The sequence below is a fragment of the Athalia rosae genome, chromosome 2 (assembly GCF_917208135.1).
Source record: "Athalia rosae chromosome 2, iyAthRosa1.1, whole genome shotgun sequence".
In the NCBI taxonomy this organism is placed as follows: Eukaryota; Metazoa; Arthropoda; class Insecta; order Hymenoptera; family Athaliidae; genus Athalia; species Athalia rosae.
Window position 1 is genome coordinate 28785524 of NC_064027.1, and position 25926 is coordinate 28811449.

At 38.9% G+C, this 25926-nt stretch overlaps 1 protein-coding gene across 6 annotated transcripts in view; it reads left to right on the plus strand.

Moving 5' to 3' along the window:
- Window positions 1–19688, plus strand: part of LOC105693171 (gamma-aminobutyric acid type B receptor subunit 2) — a 120701-nt gene extending 101013 nt beyond the window's left edge. For 2 of the 6 annotated variants that reach the window (XM_048651243.1, XM_048651244.1), the window contains exons 7-22: window positions 2642–2817; window positions 3324–3501; window positions 5641–5874; window positions 6527–6587; window positions 8956–9205; window positions 9358–9598; window positions 9783–9905; window positions 10051–10161; window positions 10347–10571; window positions 11253–11435; window positions 11522–11621; window positions 11942–11980; window positions 13365–13491; window positions 14094–14554; window positions 14678–15058; window positions 15311–19688. In XM_048651243.1, the coding sequence (XP_048507200.1) occupies window positions 2642–2817; window positions 3324–3501; window positions 5641–5874; window positions 6527–6587; window positions 8956–9205; window positions 9358–9598; window positions 9783–9905; window positions 10051–10161; window positions 10347–10571; window positions 11253–11435; window positions 11522–11621; window positions 11942–11980; window positions 13365–13491; window positions 14094–14554; window positions 14678–15058; window positions 15311–15747 (3327 nt within the window). In that variant the 3' untranslated portion in view covers window positions 15748–19688. Of the gene's footprint in view, window positions 1–2641; window positions 2818–3323; window positions 3502–5640; window positions 5875–6526; window positions 6588–8955; window positions 9206–9357; window positions 9599–9782; window positions 9906–10050; window positions 10162–10346; window positions 10572–11252; window positions 11436–11521; window positions 11622–11941; window positions 11981–13349; window positions 13492–14093; window positions 14555–14677; window positions 15059–15310 lie in introns of all 6 variants that reach the window. The other 4 variants (XM_048651245.1, XM_048651246.1, XM_048651247.1 and 1 more) reach the window with 4 other exon arrangements.
- Window positions 19689–25926: the final 6238 nt, after the last annotated feature.

The following is a 25926-nucleotide window of genomic DNA, read 5'->3' on the forward strand; positions in this document are numbered from 1 at the left end:
CTCTTTCTTACCCATTTCACATTTAACATCCCCAATTTTTTTAAGCTACGTTTTTTTCTCTTTTTCCACCTAATACGCCAGAAGTTCGGTACACGTACACGCGTACCGCCCCGTAGTAAGCCCGGAAAATAAGGAATTAGCGGTCGACCCGCGCAGAGCCAACCCAGGGCTCGTTTTACGGTTCACCATAAATTATATCGAGTCTTAAATTGGGCTTACATATAAAACGACTTATTGCAAGTCGTTTTTACCCCGCGCTAATAAGACAGAGAAAATTATGCGAAACTCGGACGGACGTTATTGCCCCTGTATATATAATGAATAATCTGCGGTAACTTCCTCTGGAAAAAAAAAAAGGAAGTTTCCGAGAGACGAGGAGGAACTTCTTTCGCCCGCTGTACGACGAAGAATTTCCAAGGTTGTATATGTACGTACGTAGCTAACCGGAAAAAAAAAAAAAAAGACCACGTCGTAATTGTCCAGCCGATAAAAAGAGATCCGTGCGTGTCGAACACGTTCGTCGTACAGCAGAATTCCGAAAGATATATATAATATAAGGTGTACCACTTATACGCCTCATATTTCACGGCACAATGGCGACGTGCCCACGGCATCAATGAACGACCAGATAACGGATATTGCTTTCGTTCTCTGTTTAGCTTGGGCGAGTCCACGTATGTATATATACATGTATCGAAGGAATGAAAATAAATATAATTCTGCCCCCTCGCGAGAGAACGACGGGGGTGAAAGAAAAAACAAAAAAAAAAAAGGAAGGGAAACGCGAAGGAAAACGGATACTCGCGGTAAAAAAAAAAATTGAAATTTCTTTTCTTTTCTTTTCTTTTTTTTTTCTTTCTTTCTCTCTCGTCGAGGGACGGCAGAGAGGGTGGAAAAAAAAATTACGACTCGTAGAAACCGCCGAGATGTTTGTTTTTGGGGGTGATACGATTTTCGGAAATTTAGCGGGTATATTTTGGGAATAAACGCCGACGCGATCGATTCCAGGTTTACGGCGTAAACGGATGCAGATGATATGCGGACGAATGTATAGGAACCACCGAGCGGTGAAAATGTACGTATATTCCGGAGTCGTGGGGAGGGGGGGGGGGAGGGGAAGCGAGGACTATAAAGGAGGCCTCACCCCGCGCCCAGGGTTCGGAGATATGAAATTTAACGCGATGCCGTCATTTCTACAATCCGCAGGGCTCGGGGGCCTCGGAAATTTCCCCGTTTATCCGGAATTGGTCGCCGTTCGACGAATCATAGGATCCGCAACCACCGGGTCCCCGAGGCCGCGGCGGAGAATCGCGTATAATTTTTCCCCGCGTGATTCGATACCCCGGCTCTACAGACGACGAATCTATATTATATGGAAATCGCAGCTTTCGAGCTCCGCGTAATGCGCCATGCAACGTAAATTTCCGATCTGATTTTCGGTAGCCAAATATAACGAGGACCCGGTAATCTGTGCGTTTCCGACCCGAAGAAGGGAAGAAAAAAAAATTCTTCAAGCTCAATTCCGAATGAATATATATCATCCGGTTCCCTTTAGATTGTCAACAAAGTGTATAATCTGCTAAATCTGGACGTGGACTAGCCATAGTTTTTACGTACCTTTCTGTCGACCGTCCGTTTCTTTTTACTTTTTTTTTTTTTATTTTTTTTTTTCACCCCGTACCCTTGGCACGGTTGCCGTGAAGTAAAAGTTGAGCCAGTCCGATATTGGAACGTGAGCCACAGCGGCTTATAGACGAAGGTTTCAATCGGGGGCATCGATTGTTCGACAACCCTATCCGCACCTGTTTTTTATTTTCTTTCTTTTTCTTTTTTCTTTTTTTTTTTCTTTTTATATCTCTTCCCCGCAACTACTCCGCTCACTTTTACGTCGGACCCCCGAGGGATAAACGAATGAGTAAAGCGGGGACTGTGGAACCTCCACTCCGACGCTGGAATTCCAAAAGCTTCGTCGGTCCGTCGAAATAGTAATTGAAAAAATTGAAAGTGCAACGATCCGCAGCGGCTGAAAGATCGTTGAAACATTTTCGTTGCCACTCTCCTTGTGTACGTACATACTTGAAACTGGTTGGGTAGAGATTAAAAATCGTCGCCTATATTCCGGCGACACGTATAACTCGATCTTTAACAGGGCACTCGATGATCGATTGCCGCTGCAGATATTATCATCCATTCCTCTCCTTCACCTCTTGATTTAGAAGCGGCTCTATCTGGCCCCCTTAAGAGCCATCAATATTTATCCATTCCGCAGGTCCTTCGCGAATTCCGAAGTGGCGCTCTTCATCTCGAAACTCTTTTGTCGATGGCGGGGCATCGGTGTCGCCTCTTTTTATACGAACCGTCGAGACAAGAGGCAGCCATACGAAACCGACGACATCGTCGTCTGAAAGCCACCGCGCGTTCGTCGCACACCTGACACGCTCGTAATCACATCGAGAGTCTTTCATTTTTAGTTTTTCATTTACCCACCCAACGAAGGAACATTTTTCCATTTGATTTCAGGATGAAAAGATTGAATAATTCAGACGATCTTAAAAATTCGGGAGGGCTGATTACTAATTAATTGCAGTGGCTATGGTGAGCCACCGAATATAATCAATCAATCGCCGTTTGCGTTTTCCAGGCCCACAATAGACTGGTCGCTGATCTCGACGCAAACAAGATGGAAGTTGTCGAAACTCAAAGTTTCGCTACCGAGGTCTCGTCGGCCCTGGAAAAGCTCAAGGAAAAGGACGTACGGATTATCTTGGGAAACTTTGACGAAGTATGGGCCAGAAGAATATTCTGCGAAGCTCACAAGTGAGTTGTACTCCTGCCATGTGTGTTTTTTATTCATTTATTTTATTGTAAATTCTTGATACGAAATCCAGAAACTAAGAGAATCCTTTCCATCGTATATCTGCCCTCAACCGATTCTGAAATCCATGTATTTCACGTACAGGGTGTTCTTTTTTTACTCGCAGAGTCAACTGACTAGAAATTGAGTCAACGCGTTAGAGGTATTTTAGAAATTGTTTTCACCCTATTCAGCTCCTTAAAATTGAAAATTTTCGAACCGTTCAAAAGTCCGAGGTATTTCAAACGGGACACCCTGTGTGCACAAATATTACAAACGTCATATCGTCGGAATATACATGGGCAAAAAGCTCGGCGGTGAGATAGGGCGTAGTAGCGATTACAGGGGTAAGAAAATGGCGGGCCGAATCCCACTGATCAGCTCGAACGACTTTGTTTTTTTTTTTTTTTTTATATAGAGATAATATCACGCATTCGCTACATCGGGGATCGAAATTCTACTGTTTCAGATTCGGCATGTACGGTAGAAAGTATCAATGGGTGATAATGGGAACTTACGCGGAAGAGTGGTGGCTCAGACCAGGTGGAGGATGCGCGCCATCCGAACTTGCGGAAGCTTTGCACGCCGCCATTTTGACGGACCTTCTACCCTTGTCAACCGAACAACAAATTACCGTCTCAGGAATCGTGAGTACCCAGAAGCCCAATTATTGATAACAATACGTCACGCCAGCGTGATTTTCCATTGCTGTGAAACTACGGCGTGTGCGAAATCTCGTATCTATATCTATATATTGCTTGTATACTTTTGTTACGTAATATTATTTTTGTTACCTTTGTTCGCGCGATGTAATCGACGAGCGGCTTTACATTTCTTATCACGCGGTCGGTATTAAATTGAGGAGGGTGAAACAATCGACGACTTGACCTTTCGACCCTCGCCTCAAATTCCTGCCATTCCGATGTAACGGGATAATACGAATATATACGAACACGACGAAGTCACCCTTAAGAAGGCTTCGATTCTCGCACGAAATCCTGCAGCGAGGATTATATGCTCACAGCTCTTAGGCCCTCGAGAGAGGATGAGGGAAGTCATTCGCGTAATCCCTCGCCTATACGGGGTGTCCTCTGCTCTACGATGCGATTAAAACTCTCCTCTTATTTATTCCAAGGTCGATTTACCTTCGCACAGTTTCGAAGAACACGTGATATTTCTATATATTTTATGAACAAAAAAAGCTCATCGAAACCTTTGAAAAATGCGAATTTTTTATTTGATGTATTAATTGATTCTCAAATGCAAAATAGTTACAAATTTTAGAGACACGAAAAAACTTCTTTGAAATCCTTATCGCACCTCGAGTCGAGGAATTTTACGGTTATTTTCCGTTTTTCCCTAATTGCGATTTTTCTGTTGATAACATCCCCGTTTATTTTCTTAGCTTCCAAGGAAGACACCGTGTATATCGCGAGTCGAGCAGCAGCATTCTGAAGTTGCGGGGCTACAGATAGAAGTTCTAGATTGATCTCGGTGATCGCAACAGCCTATCTTCTATCGCTCCTCCGTCCACGTTATAGTCTAGCTAGCTAGTGGCTTTTCCGGGATGAGTCCGGGCGGGATTACAAATAGCGGTGCAGTGCACGATTTCTTCGGTTAACTCTACTACTCCATGACCTATATATCCCTCGCTTACCTCCATTCGTTTCGTCCACGATCGAACGAGTAGTCTCGGTAGATACGCCCGAATTTTCACCGTACTCCGTACACGCGGTAGAAGAAAACCGAATCGAATCTATCGCTTGATTATTCCGAGGGGAATTTCGCCGACGAAAATATTGATACGATTAAAAAATGGGAAAATTGGATATCCGGGTTATTTCAGATCAGATTTCGGAGTTTTAGAAAATTCAACGTAACAGCCGAAATAGTTTTCTCTGACTTTTCTCCCCTGATTCCGTCCGAGTGGTAACGCGTCAATTTTTCATTTGAGAAGAGAAGAAAGAAAAGAAAAAAAAACATCTTAATTCATCTGAAATACTTACATATAATTATCGTTAAGCGCTACAAGATTTCTTGCCCACCCACCTCTGAAGCTCGAGAAGAAGAGAAAGAGAGAGAGAGAGGGGAAAAAAAAACTCCGGGGACGAAGGGCTTTCAAGGGTGTAACAAAAGTGCTCGTTAGAAAGTTGGAAAACTGTTCCCTCCTCCCCCGCGTACAACTGTATGTACAGGGTACACGTTTCTTTCGCAAAAGCAGCTGGTGGGCGCAAACGGGGAAGAAAAAAAAAAAAAAAAAAAAAAAAAAAAAAAAAACCGACAGCCATTACAGCGCGACGCGGAGTAACGTATAAAACGGTGGGGGGTAAAAATTGAAAAGAAAAAAAAAAACGTACGACGAAGGAATCGAAAGAGGAAAAAACATATCGAGGAATGAGAAATTAAAATCGTTACGTCTTACCTTTTGTTGGTTCTTTTCTTTTCCTTTTTTTTTTTTTTTCTCTCGACTCGATGACTTACAATTATCCTCGCGGAGTTTATGATAAATCAAAGTCGACGAATGAGGCGGTAAATTATAACGACGTTTCCTCGTTAAAGAAGTAAACGAATTTAACCCGACGTAAACCTAATCCGATCCGACGTAAACTAATTTAAAGCAACCCTTAACATCGGTAGCTTATACCGCGAGAGTGCGAGTAGAACGAGTACGCGTTTTTCAGTTGCGATTCGTTCGTTTTTTGTTGTTTTTTTTTTTTCTTCTTCTACCTTTTTTCTACCATCGCTCCATTTTACTCACGTCAGGCTCTCCTCGTTTCGCATTTCAGACTCCGGACGAATACAGAGTCGAATACGATTCTCGTCGAGGGCCGGAATACTCGAGATTCCACGGTTATACGTACGACGGTATATGGGCAGTGGCACTGGCAATTCAGCACGTGGCGAGAGGTATACGTCAGTTGAGGCGAAATGAGACCGTAGCTGACTTCAAGTACCGCGACGACACGTGGGAGGGATTGTTTTTGGAAGCCCTGAAAAACACCAGCTTCGAGGGGGTCACCGTAAGTGAATCGTTCGATTTCGTTGGTTCATTTTTTTTTTTTTTTTTTTTCTTTTCGAACAAGATCACCTCATTCTCACACCGACGATGAAAAAGACCGCGCGTATAGTTTCGAAAGTTACGGTGGCGGTTTTTCAATGGATTATTTATCGTTAGCGGGCGTCCTTCGAAAGATACAGCAATCGCTAGTAGGTCGGTACGGAAGGCACGTGTAGAGGCAGCGTTTATATCCTTTGGAAGAATCAAGCTCAGTTGGAATTGATCCCTCGGGACCCCGGGGCGAAGGAATTTTACCGGCAGTAATACCCCTACCCCCGCTATCTGTATGTGTTGTACGCGTACGCATGTAGACGGGAGTTTCTGAAGATCTGAAGCACGTTTCGTCCCCCCCCCCCCCCCTCCCCTAAATTTGCCGCTACTAAATTCTGATTCCTCTATTCGAGTCGCTCCGCCACGACCGGAAGAATGAAATTCCAAAATTTTCGGACCTTTCGAACTAGCTGAGAACTTCGCCCGCGAAGATAATAAAATTACGCGATTTCTCGGCGCGGGGAAACAACAACGGGAAAATTTCGAAAACAAAAATTCATCCCCGATGATTACGTCGCAACCGCATCCGATGACTGTAGTAAATGTTTACATTACTTTTTTAGGGGCCTGTCAGGTTTTATGGGAATGAGAGAAAGGCCTACATCTTGCTGAAACAATTTCAAAGTAAGACGTCTTCCTAATATTTTTCGACCTTAATTTTTCATGCCACCTCAATTTCAAGAACTCCTCTTCACGATTATGATATTCTGTAAGAACGTTCATGAGAATAACTGTAAGCTGCATACTTGAAATAGCTGAAAATTGTCACTTTGTTTTAACCGGCTCTTTTACAGCTATTAACAGAATTCTCGGCAGAAATTATGTAACGGGTTGTTTCCTTTTATTTTCGCTAATTTTTCTTTCGTCCTTTTGCCTTCTTTCCGCAACGGGGGTTTGTCTCCGTACATTCGTCTACTCTGTTATTCTTGCATCGCGTAACTTACACGGAATGAATTTTTCAACGATGCTATAGTGTCCCATTTTAATCAATACTCGTCTCGTACGTACTCCGCTTGTTCGTAACTTTGTACACGCGGTGCCGGTGCAACAAAGTCAGGGTCATCGGATGACACACCTTGAAGAAGCTAGGGACGCGAATTTCAATTTTTCGACAAGTGGTTTTTTTTTTTTTTTTTTCTTTCACCACTTCAACGAATTTTAGCAATCGATAAATTTACCGGACAACCGAAAGTCGATTCCTTACGAAAATTGGAAAAGAAAAAATATAATTTTCCGTACACTCGAACATATTGGATTTGCCATTATGCTGCTGTTGTTGTTGTTTTTGTTTTTTTCTTTTCTTCCTTTTCGTTTAAAAAAACTTTTCACTCGCAGTAATTTCTTTTATCTGAATCGCTCCGCATAAAATATGGAAAGGGATAATTGGAGGGAGGGTTGATTCGCGACATCTGGAGAGTTTTCAGTAGTATGATGGATTGATTTATCGATCAATAAAAATTATACATCGACGATTCCCGTAATGGATTAATAATTCTAATGGCTGTAAATCAACGGCCTTATACTCGAGTCTTTGGTTCGAGTGTTTTCTCCACCATAATAATTAATAAACGCGATTCACGACCCGAAAGCTCATTCGAAAGAAGTAAAATTGTATATCGGTGCTTCCGATCAATGAATAATGACGTAATTAAACGGCAGCGGTTCAAACTGTTTTTTTAACGTCCGATCTATATGAAATCGTCGTGATCGGCTTTTCCGTTCGACATGCAGAGAAATAATATCTCGGAACGGATAATCGATCGTTTCGATAACGTGTACGACGACTAAAACGTTATACCCTATTTCAGCTTCGTGGATAATAATTACATCAAATAATTATCCGCTAATAATTATTCAGCGCTATCCGATGATTTTACAATCGACGCCGATCGCGGACCTTGGGGGGATCCGGGATCAGAGCGCGTTAACAAATGATGAATATTTAACAAGTAATTATCGGATAGCTGAACTTTCCCATCTCTATATACATATAAACGGAGCATGTAATAATTGCCGTTCAAATATTTACTACCTATCTTTCATCCTTATTCTACGTTCATTCTGTCCGTCTCTCGATGCACCTGCAGTTTGTCAGCATCGTTCGATCATTCCTGAATTTCTATTACGGTAATTGCAAAATTTTAACCGAAAGCTCAAATTGCTGACAGAGTGATTCATTTTTTTTTTTTTTTTTATAACAGAATTTAAACGCAAAATAACGCCTTCACCTGGGATGAGAAGAGGCCATTATATTTCCCTTTTAAACATTAAATTTGGGATGGGGTTGGAAGTACTTAAAAATTTTTAAACCGCGTGATGATATTCGTATCCGGCTTATGTACATGACATTTTGTATATGCGCAGTGCGTACGTATGGTAGCGAAGTATACATGTGCGTACATACGTGTATACCGTACATACCTTTGTGTGTATACCACCGTTCAATAAAGCACGCCCGCGTCTCCGGTAGCGCATAACTTATTGATTCCCTGGGTATAATCTGCATGTTTTTTTAATTCGACGGTTCCGACCTTGAAAAATAATATCGTCGAGTCCCTCGTCGATCACACCTTATGTGTGTGTATAATCTACGTGGGCCCCCCCGGTGACTCGGAATACATCGAATCATGACGATTCGAATGTGAAATTTAAGCACGATCTCGACAAATCGAACGCTCGTGGTTTCCGAAAGTACATATAACGACGATTGACGATCCACCCTCGAAATCAATCGATCGAATCCAAAGAGAGGTACGATTAACGACGAAGTAATTATCCTGCTAAATCAAAGCATGCAGCTTTCAATTATACAGCGATGTTATTGTCTCTATTTGTTTGCCTCACTCCGAATCGTTTTCACTTGTTCATATTTCGTTCGTTGAAACGAAGGAAAAAAAAAACTCCGAACGAACGAAAAGGAAAAACTAAGCGTAAAGAAGAATCTCTTGACAACAATGAGATATCCAATGAGTATTTCCAATCGCAAAATCAGACGTGACGGTTGCAGGTGGCAGCGAGGTGAAGGTTGGCGAGTATAACGGTGTGACAGGTGAGCTTGATTTGAGCAGAGGTCAGCCATTGGAATGGCGGGGTAAATCGCCCCCTAAGGACAGGACGTTGCACATAATCGAACACTCGATGGTTAACATAACGATTTACGCTGCACTAGCCGCGGCCGCCAGCGTCGGAATCGTTATGGCGGTCATTTTCCTCACGATTAATATCAGATACAGAAATCAAAGGTTTGTTTTTTTTGAGCGCATGCTCGACCGATTGACGCGAAACGTCGCGATTTGTTCGAAAGAATTCTCGAACACCATTTTCTAGCCACGAATAAAAAGAAAAAGAAAGAAAAAAAAAAAAAAACACAGATAATTGAACGATACGATTTTAGGTACATAAAAATGTCGTCGCCGCATCTGAACAACCTGATAATATTGGGGTGCATGTTGACGTACAGCAGCGTTATATTTTTGGGTTTGGACTCGCAATTATCAAGCGTCACGGCGTTTCCTTACATTTGTACAGCGAGAGCTTGGCTTTTAATGGCCGGTTTTTCTCTCGCCTTTGGATCGATGTTCTCGAAAACATGGAGGGTACATTCCATATTCACGGACGTTAAATTGAACAAGAAGGTGAGGGTGACACGTAATACAGAGGTATATTCTTTATCCCCTCCGTATTCAAGGTAAATGAATTCTGGGTGATGATTAAAAAAAAAAAAATTTCCGACTCACGTTCTCTCTGCTTTTCTATTCGACTCTAATTGTAAGCATAACCGAACATCGTAACGTCGACTTGAAATTTCTACATCCATAGGTTATCAAGGACTATCAACTGTTCATAGTTGTCGGTGTGCTACTTTTTATTGACCTGGCAATAATGACCACATGGCAAATAGCCGATCCCTTTTACAGAGAAACGAAACAAATGGAACCATACGTGAGTTTTGAGGACAATGAAAAATAATTTCAAATAAAATCATATCCATTTGAAAATAAATTTACCTGTAAGAGTTACACCCTACACAGATGCGTGAATCGTGTGATCGATGTGTCAATTTTTTGTTCTCTTTTTCTCCCTTCAGCCTCATCCTTCGAGCGAGGACATTATTATTATACCAGAAAACGAATACTGTCAAAGTAACAGGATGACGGTATACCTCGGTAGCATCTACGCCTACAAGGGTGTTCTTTTGGTGAGCAAACAGAAAAATAACAACAAAAGAAAAAAAAAAAAAACAAACAAACAGCAACACCAAACGAATCGCAAAGAAAACAAAAAATCCAATTACATGACCTCGCAAAAAAGATGTTATACGTTTCGTCTCGTGTTATCGGTGTTTTTCTTCATTCGTTTTCTCATTTTCAAATTTCCTTTCAGATATTCGGAGCATTCTTGGCGTGGGAAACGCGTCATGTCAGTCTACCGGCTCTAAACGACAGTAAATACGTTGGGATGAGCGTTTACAACGTAGTTATTATGTGCGTTACCGGTGCTGCAATAAGTTTCGTACTCGCCGACAAACAAAACGCAATGTTCGTAATACTCGCCGTTTTTATCATATTCTGCAGTACGGCGACCCTCTGCTTAGTTTTCGTTCCCAAGGTAAGGCTGATTTCCGTTAATAATAATATCGGTATTAATCGATTAATTTTTTTCTTTCCTCTAACGATCTCGTGTTTTACTCTCATTGTCTCCCTATGTTCGCAAAAAAAAATTAAGAGTCGCTACAAATCCCATGACGTTCGTTGTATTATCGATACGGTTGTTCGTAACAATGCATCTAACGAACATCTGGAATCACTGTTCTGTACGCCGTACACGTATTACATCCACCGCACGCGTGTATGTACGTCGTGTGTGTATTTTCTACACGAGCTTAACGTACGTTTTCGTCTAAAGAGGAGAGCGAACGAAAACAAGGGTTGGATTATTTGTGCGGCGCACGTGTAACGCCACAAAGCCCTCGTTGATGCAATTAGATCGCAAAATGACGGGGGCCCGAGTAATTAAGGCGTGAATTAGTAAATAAGCGTTAATTTGAAATTAAATTAAATGCTTACGTGACGGGTTCAAATTAACTAAACGTATCCTCCGACAGTCGAGGATTGAAATGCTAAGCCCGATACGTGGTAACCTTTCGCACCGCAATTCTGGGCGAAAGAAGATATCCCTCGTACGATAATTTTATCGGAAATGAAACACCTCCGATTTTTTTCCCTATGGATTTTGTACAGTTTTTTTTTAATCCGTATTTTATCGTTTTACCGTTGTCACTACGCGCAGCTAGTGGAGTTACGTAGAAATCCTCAAGGTGCGAACGACAAGAAATTCCGACCAACGTTGAGACCGATGTCGAAAACGAGAAGAGATTCGTCGGTCACGGAATTGGAGGAAAGATTGAAAGAGGCTAAAACGACGAATCAGAAATTCAGAAAAAAATTATTAGAAAAAGAATCGGAACTGCAGGTATTTGAAAAATAATTCAGCCGTACCGCGCGATCGAACCCCTAGCGCTTTTATGCCGCAATTGAAAGCATTTTTTTCTCTTTCAGATGTTCGTCAGGAGACTTGCCGATAACGGAGTACCCGATACGCAGGAAGTTATGGACAGGTTGTCCGTTCCGAGGCCGGAGTCAATTAATAGAAAAGAAGGTGAGCGGCTAGAAAATACTTATATTTTCTTCAAATTTTTATAATCTTCGGTAGGAAAAATTTCGACCTCACGTTTCGAAGAGTCAAGAGTCGTCTTCGCAGAAGAACACTCGACGTTTCGGAGGTCGCAATTTATTTTACGAATGAAAAAAATATCGAAGAAAAAATGAAATTATTATCAATTGAAATAATATCGTGTCCCTCTCAAGTGTACAATATTAATTACGTCACTATATGTTTTCTTCAACGCTTTACATGTACTTATATTGTGTATGTACATATCTACATCTATCTATATGTATATATTATATATATGTTAGAGCTCACTGTGCAGGGGCATGGCGCACATAATCACAAAGGTTAGTCATTCAACGACCTGAAAAAAGTAATACGATGATAACAAAAAAAAAAAAAAAATTGAAATTTGATATCTTTCTTACCGCAGAGCATTTTTTGACCAACGATTTTATCAATCCAACGCATGTTTTCTCGATAGCTTTTTTTATTTCTATTTCCTAGCTTGCGTGAAATTCGTAGTGTTGAATTGATATACGTAATTCGTATTAGCGCTTGATTTCGGTAGAAATGGCTGTTTGATCGTTGCGCTTTTCTGACAAACCCCCAAACGATATTTGTTTCCGTTCGATAGAACAGGGGGTTGGTGTAGTGTGTGCCTAAATTCATTTGACGAAATTGGCAAGTGAATTTTGACATCGCGATGTTATTATGACTGCAGACTTCGAGAAACTTTATACACGCTGAGGCAAACCCCCCCCCGTCTTTCGTCTCGAAGTCAGTGAAAGAAATTAATTATGAAAGCATGACTGAGAAATTTCATTGTCTTCATTCTTACTTAGGGAAATATTAATTTCCGTCAAATAAATTAAACCGCCTACCAACCTACAACAACGTTGGTGTCGTTACGTATATCGTTGTATAAAGATACGACCGAAATTAAAATGACGGAATTTCGGACAACGTTTTGGAATTTATTCCCAAGTCTGATAGAAAACGTTGAAAGTAACGAAAATCATGACGATAATTTGACAATACCGTTTTCGAATGGGGGTTTTTACGAGAAAAGATATCATAGAAATAAAAAAAAAAAAAAAAAATAAGATGAATAATTCAAAATCAATTTATATCTGTCATCAATAAAGATCGATCTCATCGCTGGCTGCAGGGGTTGTTTTCATACCCTCTACCATAATTTCGTCGCGAAAACAACTATATCAGATGACGTTTATTTATATCTTCTCTTTTGCTATAAATATACCTATCTCGAGAGAAACAAACACATTTGGTAAGCCACCTCCGACTACTTCGCGTGACCGCTGTTGCGCCTTATTGATCGCGTAATAAGAGAAACAAAAAAAAATTCAAGTAAAAAGGAAGACAGAAATAAATAGAAAAAAAAAAAAAACGATACGCGGGCGTAACGAATTCTTGTTTCCCCGCCAAAGTCACCTCGGTATGACCCTTGAATCGTAAAAAATTAAGTGCAACGCAGACTGCACGACCGCAACTGTCAAATTAAATTGGGTACTGTACATTTCGAATGACATGCATGTTTGATAAATATAATCCCTATATGCGAATGTGCTTGGCCGGCGGATGAGAATGAAGGAAATTTGACTCGTGAATAATTTTACTGTTCAGGGAATATTTTACGTAGCAATCCCGTGTAGTTTAGCATTGTTCCAACCAAGTGGCATAAACAGGAGGTAGAAATTTCTGTTACAGGTCCTTCAGTCGCGACGGAGACTACGGATATATCCGTGTCCATGTGCAGCCTTAACTCGACCACGGTATCGCAACCTGAAGGGGAATACGTAAACGTGCCAACTGGCGACACAATCTCGACGTCGAGGTACGTTTTTTAAATTTAGTTTTGTCGCGGTGAAAAAGTTTACGTGACCAAAACGCCAAACCGCTTTCTCAATCCGTTCGTTTGTCACCTTATTTATTTTTCATTCAATTTTGTTATTTTTTTTTTTTTTCTTCTTCTTCTTCTCTTGCATTGGGAATTTATGGGCCGCAGACAAACGCTGAAATTCTTGTCTACGTTTGCCCGTCGACCTCAACGTGGTTAATATCGAATACCTTTTCCCTTCGGGCAGCAAAAAAAAAAAAAAAAAAGAATTATCGGGAACCGATGTCAGATTTCGAATCCAAAAATTCAAAATTTCAAGTGTCAAATTCTCGCGGCAGAAAGGTATTAAATTATCCGGACGGGGCGGAAGTTCCTTGACAATGAGTCGCTTCTGTGAAACGGATCACCTATCAATTCGATCATCGTTACGAGCCTTCCAGTTTACCCGGGTGGGGTTTCTCGGGCGAAGTCCGATCGGCGGTTAGATTCCCGATCAGTAAAACGATATGACGTTAGGCCACGTTGAGGTGCGACCGTCTTATTTCCGACTCTCGTAATCGACTGTCAATCCTGAGATAGTCGAGTGGTTTATTTCGCAGAAAGAAGACATCCTTCTCGAAACTCCCAACCATCGCTATCGACAGCGAGAGGGTCCCGCTTGTTCCGTCAAGCACAACAGCCGCAACGATCCATTCCGCTATGAAACAACCGAGCGACTCGACTCTGCGTCGCAAGAGTCGCTCGACCGAATGCAGAGAGAGCGAGCCTCTGCTCCATAAAGCAAATAAGACGGATGTTAAAATTTCCGGAGAACCGAGCGTCGAATTCGTACCCGAAGTCGTCGACGAAACCGATCCGATCGTTCTGGAGGAAACGAACATTCCGCGGGACGGTAAATTGACGAGGTTGACGGAGGTCACCGAGGAGTCGAGACCCAGACTGCCCACGCCGCCGCCCGCTACGAAAAATGTTTCATTCGGTGAACCTAGGGAAAAAAATTATCTAGAACAAGCCATTCTACCTCCACCGCAACAATTCGTACCGAAGCACAGGCTACCCGGTGAGTCTGGAAGATGTTCGACGACGGACTGACCATGAGCACAAATTTCAATGGAATCCCCTAGTTCCGTTTTTTTTTTCGTTCACCCCTTTTACCTCACAGGACGTTCCATGCCTGTTCCAGGTTCAGCCGCCGTTCAACCCCATCAACCCTCCCTGCGGCGAAGAGCTTCGGTGAAGAATAACGGCATTGGACATCACGAAGTACTCGAAAAAAGACGAACCAGTGTACCGGTCAATTCGATCAGTTATATATCGACGGAAAATATTCGCGGCGTCGACGAGGAAGCGCTCGGTGCTCCTTTCAACAAGGCTTACATAATCGCGGGATGTGGACACAGACGATCCGTCGGAGTGACGGGATACAGGTGCGAAAGACACGGCGGAAGAGGTCATCATAGTCACGCTGCGACGAACGGAGGAGGACACAGGAAACTTTATGACAACCACAACGCCAGTTCGCCAAACGTACCCACGACGGTGAACGCCAGTTCATCCGACACGGGTGAGTCAGTTTGCAGCATTTCGTTTCATTTGAATGTTAAAGTCGACGGGTTCTAGGGATGAAAAGTTCGTCTCGCTCGCATTCGAGTTTCCGAATCCGAACGAGTTACTTTGTTAATTTCGACTTTGCCATCGAACGTTTCGTTCGGCGACCAGTAGCGATCCCACCAGACTCACGATTCACCAAAATTCACTCGTATTTTCGATACCAGAATAACCGATCAACTGTTGTCCGGTGTTTTCGATTTCACAGAAAAATACGAAGAGTCGTTATCAACGATCATTCAACGTTCCGTGTCGGAAAAATCGCGGGAGAAATGCGTACGCGGTAGAATATCTAGTGTAGTTCCCGGTCAGCTCGTCGAATGTCCTCATCGTGGCTCTCGAAGGTTACGCGAATGTCGTCACTCCGAGTCAACCCTTCGTCACCAGGCCAGAATGGACTACGTCCAAAGTACACCGAACGTTGCCACGATACACAACAACAAATTTTCGAGTGGTAACAGGGGCTCGTCGGTAAACGTTTCAAAAATGTACAGTGCTGTTTCGGACGGCGAGTTATTGGACATGGCGATATTGCCGATATTTCAAAAGTTACTTAGCGAAAGACACAAAAACACGACTAGGGGTAGTTACGGAGCTAGTTGTCCAAATATATCCATAAAGTGCGACATAGTTGAATACCTTTAATGGGTCAATATAAATCATCGACGTAGAATTTATCAGAAAATATAAAATAACTAATAATTGAAAGATTAACGGAACGCAAAACAAATAAATCCTAATACTAATAACGATAATAATCGTAACGATAGAATCACACTGTGCGTACCAACGAAACGGACGCTGATGTACGAGTGATGATAATTTTTCAATTCATAAATGTCATTGAAATTAACAAATTATCGACTAACACGGATGTCATTAAAAAAAAAAAAAAAAATCTACATTTCTACCGCATATTCATTACTCTTTTTCATTCGTTGTCCCTTTTTGCTCTTTGGTTGTCAATGATCACGAGTGAACTTTCGTCCGCAACGTCGGGTGTGGAGTTTTTCATTATTTCAAAATTACTGCGAAATTAAAGATTTCCTCCCCGGAGGGCTCTACTACTTCATTCTCGTTTTTTCCTCCCTTCCGCTTCTTCTTCCTTTTCATTTTCTCTTTTTTTTTCTTTCTTCTCCGTCATTTTGTTTCACTTCTTCTTTTTATTCCATTGAATTTCTCTCGATCACTCGCGGAATCGATGATTAATATCCCGTTTGTTTCACGTCCTATATAACGATTCCAGCGCAGGATTCGAGGAAGCTAAGCTTTCACTTATCGAAAAGCGTTTTACAATACCTTACCCAACGGGCGTGTGTACGCCATCCATGTATTTTTCTCTCTTTTTCATTCATCTTTTTATTCAAATCCTTTTTTTCATCTCTCTGTTTTCCCCATTTTTATTTTACTCTTGAGTCTGATCATAAATATATACGGTCTCATATAATATATATGTATACCCATATATAACGTGTAATATTAATAGATATAAAAATTCAAATTCTCGTGAATTTCGGTCATCGATATTTAATGAAGAAAGGAAACACGGAAGAACAAAAAAAAAAAGAAAATTACCAATAAATTATATAATCCAATTGTATGAGAATAAAAGTATAATATACAAATAAAATAGCGTGCGGCTGTGATCAATCGAAAATACAGCGCTATTTTTTAATGGGCCGATTCTTAACGATATACATAGTAATGACATCGATAATAATAAGGATAATAATAATAATGATAACGATAACGGTGATGATGATAATGATGATGATAATGATAATTATGATGATGACGATATTAATAATAATTACAATGACAGCAAGAATTGTTAACACGCGTATAAAAATTTTATCTCGTCTTACGTATGCCATGTAACCAATAAGTATAAATATATAGATGTTCGAAGAAGAAAGGAGATGCGAAACTATGAGAAGAGAAATCAAACGATCGTTTTTATCTACAACTAGAATAGTAGAAATCATTAAACGAACAGAAAAAAAATTTATATAAACGTGATCATTATAAACAATATGTAATACCTGGTATAATGTACGTGTTGCATAATCGAAACTGAATATTATGTAGTTAAAAAAAACTGCGTTCATACAACATTTACCGTCATAATCCTTATTTTTATTTTTCTTCTCCATTTTATACGCATAATCAGAATTACATTTTAACATATACAATATATTACATAACATGTGAATGTGTTGAATTAGATCGCAAATCGGTTGAATGATACATAAAAAAATTTTCTCGCTATAATATCGCTCGACCATTCGAGAAATTCCACAATATCGAAGCACACATGTTTGGTCAGCACACGTCGAACGATGAACGTAATAATTCAGTATAATGAATGAACAAATAGACAATGTTCATAATAATAATGATAATAATAACAACAATAATAATTATTAGGAAAGTCTAATCGCTCATCAATTCGTATGTAAGTTGTATACCTGTAACACCTAACGGAGGGATAACGGAATAAAATAGGTAATTAAATTTAGCGTAAAATTTTTAATATCTAATTTTAAATTGTGAAATTATTATGCAAACTTACGAGTATATAATATGAATTGTCTAGATATACAGATAAACATATAACTGACGAAAATATATGTGTATATACGGAAAAGGTTTAAAGTAAAATGAGAAAAAAAAGTATGGATAATACTATAATATTAATGAAGATAATTATCTGTCGCACAATCTCTCTCGGTTACATGTATACATAATATTTATATAATGTATATATACATGTTATGTTATAACTGGACTGTACTGTAGTATTCATACAAAATATAGTTGACTATAATCATTCATTATGTCATAGATAACAACGTTGGTACTATTATATTAAAACTAAAAATGATAATCGGAATCGAATTTTATCCTTCGGAAAGAAAAAAATGACGAAAATGATCAGAAAAATCTATAGCATGCATGAAAGCCCACTAAATGAATTTTTCAAAAATGTAAATCGATCGGTAATTAACGACTATTCACTCTAACGATACTTGATTAAAAACAATAATAATAATATTATCAATAATATTAATAACTTATAATAGAAGGCATCGGTATTATACTACAGTGCATATTTAAATAACGTATAAATATAAATGTAATGCGAAATACGAAAGAAGAAAAAAATTATTCGGTACGCGACGTTTGTGCGGTGTTAGTGATGGTCATGTGATGTCGATGGCGATAGACAAAATGGTCTAACCGATATCGTTGGTGCTCCTGAAAGATCAATGATTAAATTTCAATATGAACGCGTGGTACTATACATATGTATATTGAGAGAAATAAAGTGATTGAAGCTATAGAATAAAATTAATGATAAATTTTGGTAATTATAATTGTAATTGAAATACTGATATTATTAGTAGGGATGATGAAAAATAACAATAACGATCATGATCATATAATACGATATTCATAACGGAACGAAAAAGCACGAGGTAAAAGGCAACGCCTTAGAGAAGAAGAGGCTTAAACTGAATTGTTGGTAAAACCAAATAAAAACTAATCAGAACGCCAAAGACAAGCTAAACCTAATAAATTAATAAATGAATTAAAAATATTGTTCGAATAAAAATTATAGTCAATGATGTATAGAGAAAAAAAGTTTTCGAAATATTATTTAATATTTAATTATAGTGAATAGATATGGATATACGTATATGTATATATTATATATGTACGTGTAACATTACAATATTCGATAATGAATGGAACAAAATGACGAAAAAGTCACGGACGATGCACATAATAATAATATGTGCCCCGCACAAGAACGAACTAATGAAAAATAAATTAATTAATGGGATAATCAACGGTTAAGTATAATGGACACAATAATGAATAGTAATGAATTATACCACGTGTAAATGATTATATTTATAGTGAATCGTGTAACGATGTATAAATATGTGTATGTACTGTTGTTATTATTATTACTATTATCATCATTTTCATTTTCACATTGATTAATTATCATTAATATCACTATTATTCTCGTTATTACCATCATTTTTTAATTTTTATGCTCCCACGGACTTCATAATGATTCCCTCAAAAATTTGACCATTTCATTCCAAGTCTAGGAATAATTGATGAAAAAATTCAAAAGTTGGTACAGTTGTTGTCACTTGTACGACGCGTCAAATGGTAGATTAAGATATATCTGTATTTTTTTTGATAGCTTTTGAATGGATAAGGAGAAAATTATCTGAAACATTTTTCTGATGCACAGTGGACTATCTTTTAGTCGAGATAGATTGATCGGATTTTTAAGGTATTCTTTCTTATCAATTTGGGAGCGCTGAAACTCAGGGGAGCATAAAAATTAGAAAACACCCCTATCGGGGATCACCCTAATATATATTATATGTATCATCTACGTACATGTATAGGTGAATATTATGCAGTAAGTACCTAATCGTTTCCTGTTTCGAAGATCTTGGCGTTGTCAAAGTGCGATTTCATTACACAATAATCATATAGTTAATTATCTTTTATAATACAACAAATATGTATAGAGAGAGAGAGAGAGAGAGAGAGAGAGAAAGAGAGAAAAAATGTATGTACATAAATTATGGAAGTAAATTAACAGCAGAAAAAATTGATTAGATAAAAACGCGCAAAAATTATCGGCGTTGTTGAATTTATTGTTATTATTATGATTATTATGATTCTTATTCTAATTGTTATAATCATTATTATTATAACATTATAGAAAATTTTATTGAATGTTAGAATTAAGATATTATATAGTATATGTTATAGTCTATGAAGAGAAAGAAGAAACAGAAAATATATATAAGTAAGTATAGATAACTACAATTCGTAAATGTGTGACATATTATGTATGATTATACAATATACACCGTAATCGCGTCATGCCATAGTCAAGATCTTACATACATTAGACGTATATACATACATACATATACCTATAATATACGTTTCAACTAATTACTATTTCATACGAATAATTTTTTTTATAAATTTTAATATATTGTTACATCTTCACCATAAAATCACACGCCTTAAAGATATCATGTAATTCATTCCAACTAAAAAAAAGAACCTATTTCGAGGAGAAAAGATAGAGAAAGATAAAGAATGAGAGAGAGAGAGAGAGAGAGGAAGAAGGAAGAGAAATCATAATGGCTTGCAACTGTTGAATTCCGTTGTTAAGTGTATAAAACTGTTTGTTCATATTATGTATAATGATTATAAGGTATCATTGATATTTTTATTATAGGGAATTAATGTTATTGGTGTCATTTTGATTATCATCATTATTGTTGTTATTATTATTCTGCTATTATTAATGTTTTTCAATAGAACTATTACTTGTAGTGGTATTGTTATTATTGTCATCATCATATATTAGACACGTATGTAACAAAAATGACATCATCCGCGGTGGCTATCCTTCTGAATTTCGCACGTGAATTTCAATTGTGTAATCAGCTGTACCCGGTATGACGAGTAATGAGATGGAGAATAAGAACGACGACAAGATGAAAATTATTTGGATGATACGATATAGGTATGCCTGTTGTATTACACGTATGTACACACGTATATAATTATATCGATTGATTTTTTACAAGTACCTATATGGATATACCAAAAACGAGAAAGACAAAAAAATTATCGAAAAATTATTATCATGTCTGATGCAAATCGCATAAAAATAACATGAGAAAAAAAACGAAAATATGTATATGGTTATATATGAACAATGATCTGTATAATTGAGCAGGAAAAAAAAATCGATGAAAATATAAATATGGTTAAGAAAAATTGTCTGACGATTAATTGAGTTATTCATTTGAACCTTCTTTCATTAGGGATGAAAACCACCGTACAAGCGAAGATAACATCCAGCCGACATTGTTAAATAATTATTGGTAAGTTATAAGCTCCAGAAAAGCATTCGTGAACCTTTGGAAGATTTCTTGAATATTTTCGAACAAAAGACGAAACCATAGCTTTTTATTGTTTTCGATTTCAAGTTACTAACAAAACGAAGATTCCTTCGTATTTGGAACAGAGAATTGGAGATAAGTCAATCATTTCAGCGGATGGATCGATCAAGTAAGTTATAGGAGATTGGAATTCCTATGCTCATATGACGTATCGATATCTATGACGAATTAAGCTAGAAATGAGTCCCAACAGGATATTCTAATTTGGTCGTTTTTGTGAAGGATAATTAGGTGACAAATCCAATAATTTTATGAATAGATTAAATTAACTGCAGATTCGGATTTCTGGGCTGGAAACACACGAGAACTTGGCAGCCTGAACAGCAACTCCACTTCGCAATCTGAGAACAAGACTCGCCAATGCATCTGAAAAATTTTTAATCACATTTGTTAACTGCGTGAAATTACATACATTATGTGACATAGCTATAGGTCATCTGTGGACTTCCTAGAATGATTAGAATGTTAATTTAATTTAAGACTTCTGTCAATTTTGTTGTAGCACATTTAGTACCGAAAAAAATATTACACTGTGTGAATAAATCCACAAATATATAATGATGTATTCACGGTTATTTTGTATCCTTGATGTTTTAATAAACGAAAAGTACTCTTGAACTTGATTGTTTGATAAACGTTGATTACACCCTTGATTAAACCTCTTTAATAGCAACACATCATGACATCAACGTCTAAAATACTGGCCCTGAAAATTGAAAGTTTGCCCAAAAGTAGGTATTTGTATCAGGAGGACAGAAAAACCGAGGAGGTGGTCCGAAACTTGGTGCCTCATCATGTGCATGCGTTCCACTCTGTTTATTCATTCCTAGTATGAAAGAGAGAGCAACTGATGCATTGCATGACTGACTGCATGCATGCCTGTGTCTTTGATCGTTCAATCATGCTTTAAACCGGAAGTGATAATGCAGAGCTCTAGAATGCCGGCCCTGAAAATTGAAAGTTTGCCGAAAAGTAGGTATTTGTATCAGGAGAACAGGAAACCCGAGGAGGTGGTCCGAAACTTGGTGCCTCATCATGTGCATGCATTCAATCCTTCATGATTATTTCTAGTCTGATAGAGAGAGCGACCGATCCTTTGCAGAACTTACTGTATGCCTGCCTATGTATTTATTCATTCAATAAATCGTAAATAAAAGAGAAAAAGAATAATTTCTAGCTTTAGAACAGCGTTTCCGAAGTTTATAATTAAGGCGAAAAAATTTTCTGGGTATCAGGAGAACAGAAAAACTGAGGAGGTATTTCGGAATTTAGAATTTTGGTCAAAAAATTTTCTGGGTATCAGGAGAACAGGAAAACCGAGGAGGTATTCCGAGACCTGGTGCCTCATCATGTGCATGCGTTCCACCCTGTTTATTTATTCCTAATATAAAAGAGAGAGCAACTGACGCATTGCATGACTGACTGCATGCATGCCTGTGTCTTTGATCGTTCAATCATGCTTTCAACCGGAAGTGATAATGCAGAGCTCTAGAATGCCGGCCCTGAAAATTGAAAGTTTGTCGAAAAGTGGAGATTTGTATCAGGAGAACAGGAAACCCGAGGAGGTGGTCCGAAACTTGGTGCCTCATCATGTGCATGCATTCAATCCTTCATGATCATTTCTAGTCTGATAAAGAAAGCGGCTGTTTCATTGTAGAACTAACTATATGCCTGCCTATGCATTCAATCATTCAATCATGCTTGCTTACAACCCGGTAATGATAATGTAGATCGCTAGAATACCGGCCCTGAAAATTGAAAGTTTGCCTAAAAGTAGGAATTTGTATCAGGAGAACAGGAAACCCGAGGAGGTGGTCCGAGATCCCATGTGCCTCATCATGTGCATGCATTCAATCCTCTATATTCAATCCTACTTCTATAACATCTGATGAAGACACTACCTGCAGTTGCTTGCAGGACTATTGATAGAAATAATAATTGAATATTTGGCCTTTTTGTTTTTCTAAATATTTTATTCATTCAATAATAGTATCGTTACATCATATTTGACAAGAGTTATAAAACAGACTCCTAGATGAATTTGACAATGCTTGAATAAAAAAATAATAATTCACAAGATATCATCCATTTTGAAGTTGCAGTGTTTCTCTAATTACTCTGATAAATACTAGATATGAAGACATGATGACTTATCCATACAATAAAAACTAGCTGGCCTATTTTGGCGTTGTACGAATAGACAAATTGAAATTAAATGTAGATTAAGAAAAGAAAATATTATTAAATGTATCAGTATAAAATGGGATGGAATTTTTTAAATTAAATGGATAGTTTCGTAGATTCCTTTCTACATCCAAATTAATCTACCTGTCGAAATTACAGTTATCGCCTAATCTTCGGTAACCATTCCCTCATCAATTAGGTTCCTCTTCATTTTTATTTTGAATTCCCATCTTCGTTTTCTTCTATATTTCGCTCCACAAGTTTTCCCCCAGCAGCGAACCGGCCATACGTCCCCCGTGGATTTCATCCCCATCACGGAAGGCAAGCAGCGTCACAATTCCTTTGTTCAGTGTCACACTAATGGACACCACGGAAGTTGTACTCAGGACCGTTGAAGTGAGAAAATCTGCCGAATCGCTTCGCAGATGACGGTGTGCTCGTATCACTGCTCTCTGCGAAAAGTAAAGGGCTAAAATAAAACGTTCGAATGAAATACTTGTAACGTCAAATTTGATATTCCAACAGCTCCTAATTCGTCAGATGAAACTTTCATGGTAAAAAATAATGACTTTCAAACAAGATGGCAGCTGCAGCAGCGAAGATCACGCTGTATAGTTAATATCCACCCCTAGTTCTTTGTAGTCGGGCTGTTATGAGACGACAGCGACGAGAACGGGGGTGTGCATTGTTGCCAGCAACAATGTCGTTCAATCTTGGAACACTCGCGGATCGCCGAAAAAAAACGTGGCGAGGAGTAAATGGGGGGGCCTGAGAATGAACGAAGAGAGAAACGGAGACATAAAATCTTATCTCGCGGCGGTACAATGTCCCCGGGATCTCTACGGAAGATCGGGTACGGTGACCAACCTTTGGCCGCGGACGTGGCTGCGCGGCTCATCGCTTGCTCGAAAAAATTCCAAGAATATTCCGTAAGAAGATTCCCGCAGGTACGGGGACGGGAACGCGGTGGTACTTTACGTATTGTCAAGGTATAAAGCCGCAATTTTGAAACCGACCAGCCTTTGTCAATCGCGCGGGTGAGAAATTCGCCCGCTACTCTGCGAGGCGCTCGAACGGTACCCCACTCAGAATAACGCGACGAGAAGGAAGAAAATGGAGGGAAGTAAACCGCGTTGAAAAAAGCCCCCCCCCCCCAAAGTCTGTACGGGTATTGTGGAAACCGGGAGAATACAAAAATCGAAAAAAGTTATAGGAAAACTGAGGTGCCCCTACTCAAAAATGAACGACATCTCCTGCTTCCGGAAAAATGATGATCCGTTTGTTCTTCATACTTTGTTTCATATTCTCTTGCTCTTGTTTCTGAATACGATATAGACTCGGCTCAAAGGTTAATATCCAAGTTGCCGGGTGGTGATACGATATGCTGTATACTTAGAATAGAAGGTATTGAATATTGAACAAAGGATAATATGTACTGGGTGTAAAGAGGAAACTGAAAAAAAGTGAAAAAAAAAAACAAAAAAAACGGCCAAATCCGAAACCGGCGAACAACAAAAGCTATAAACGCCCCAATGAATCACGAGCTTGGAATTTTTCGAAACATTTTTTCTCTCCCTCGAAAGCTCGTGTTTTTCATCAAAGGACGAATATCACAACTTCGAACCACTCGATAAAAAAGTTTTTTCACTCTTATTTTTTATCGAGAATTGATCAGGATCGTTTTGGATTTACGCGTGTTTCAATTTTGACAAAATTCTTGTTAAAGTTCGTTCGGTCTTTTTCGTTCTTCGTCCTCTGCCCACCCTGTTTGTAATACACCCCACGTTATACGCAGACATCTGCTATTGTACATTACGAACTTGTCTTTGATACAAAGGGAAATTATACATAATTTATGGCCTGTATTCCGTGCACCACATTACCCTGTCCCTGTGTCCTTATTACAGAAGATCCCGATACGAGGAAATATTATGGAATATAGTTTGATCCTTCGAAAGGTCGATTACCTTTACGATAACGGTGTGTACGGGTAATTCTTTCATCTGATTCACAGGGAATCGTGTGAGCGGAAAGAGACTCCAAGAATAGCGAGAAAAAGGGTCGGAGAATGTTAAGGAGAAAGAAGGAATTTGAAAAACGGAGCGTTGAATTTTTCACCCCCCTCGTGTATTTTTTGCACTCCACCGTTGGATGACGTATACATAGACGATCGTATAGCACTCTTCAGTTGTGACACAACTCTCGTAGCGAGTCTGCAGATAGGTTGACTATTCAGGGTGAAAACTACTTACCAGAATTGCTTCAAGATCCCTCCAAAGGTAGCCAACCAACGAACCAACGCTTTTTATACGTGTGATATACGTATACTTCTCCTTCTGCTCAAGTGGTTCCTGAATAAAAGCTTCCAACTTGAAAAATGCAGACGACACTATATTCGGACCGAAGAAGAAAAAAAAAAAAAAAAGAAAAATAAATTTCACTTCATCATTTGCGCGGATATACCCCATACGTGGAAATATCTTCAAATTTTGGTAAAATATAACTTCATATTCACGCTGGGGATACGATAAAAAAAGGAAATTTAGGAACCAGGGAAAAGTAGAAGCACCAAATTTTTCATTCAGATTCAGTATTCAGATCGTCTTTAATTCTTTTTTTC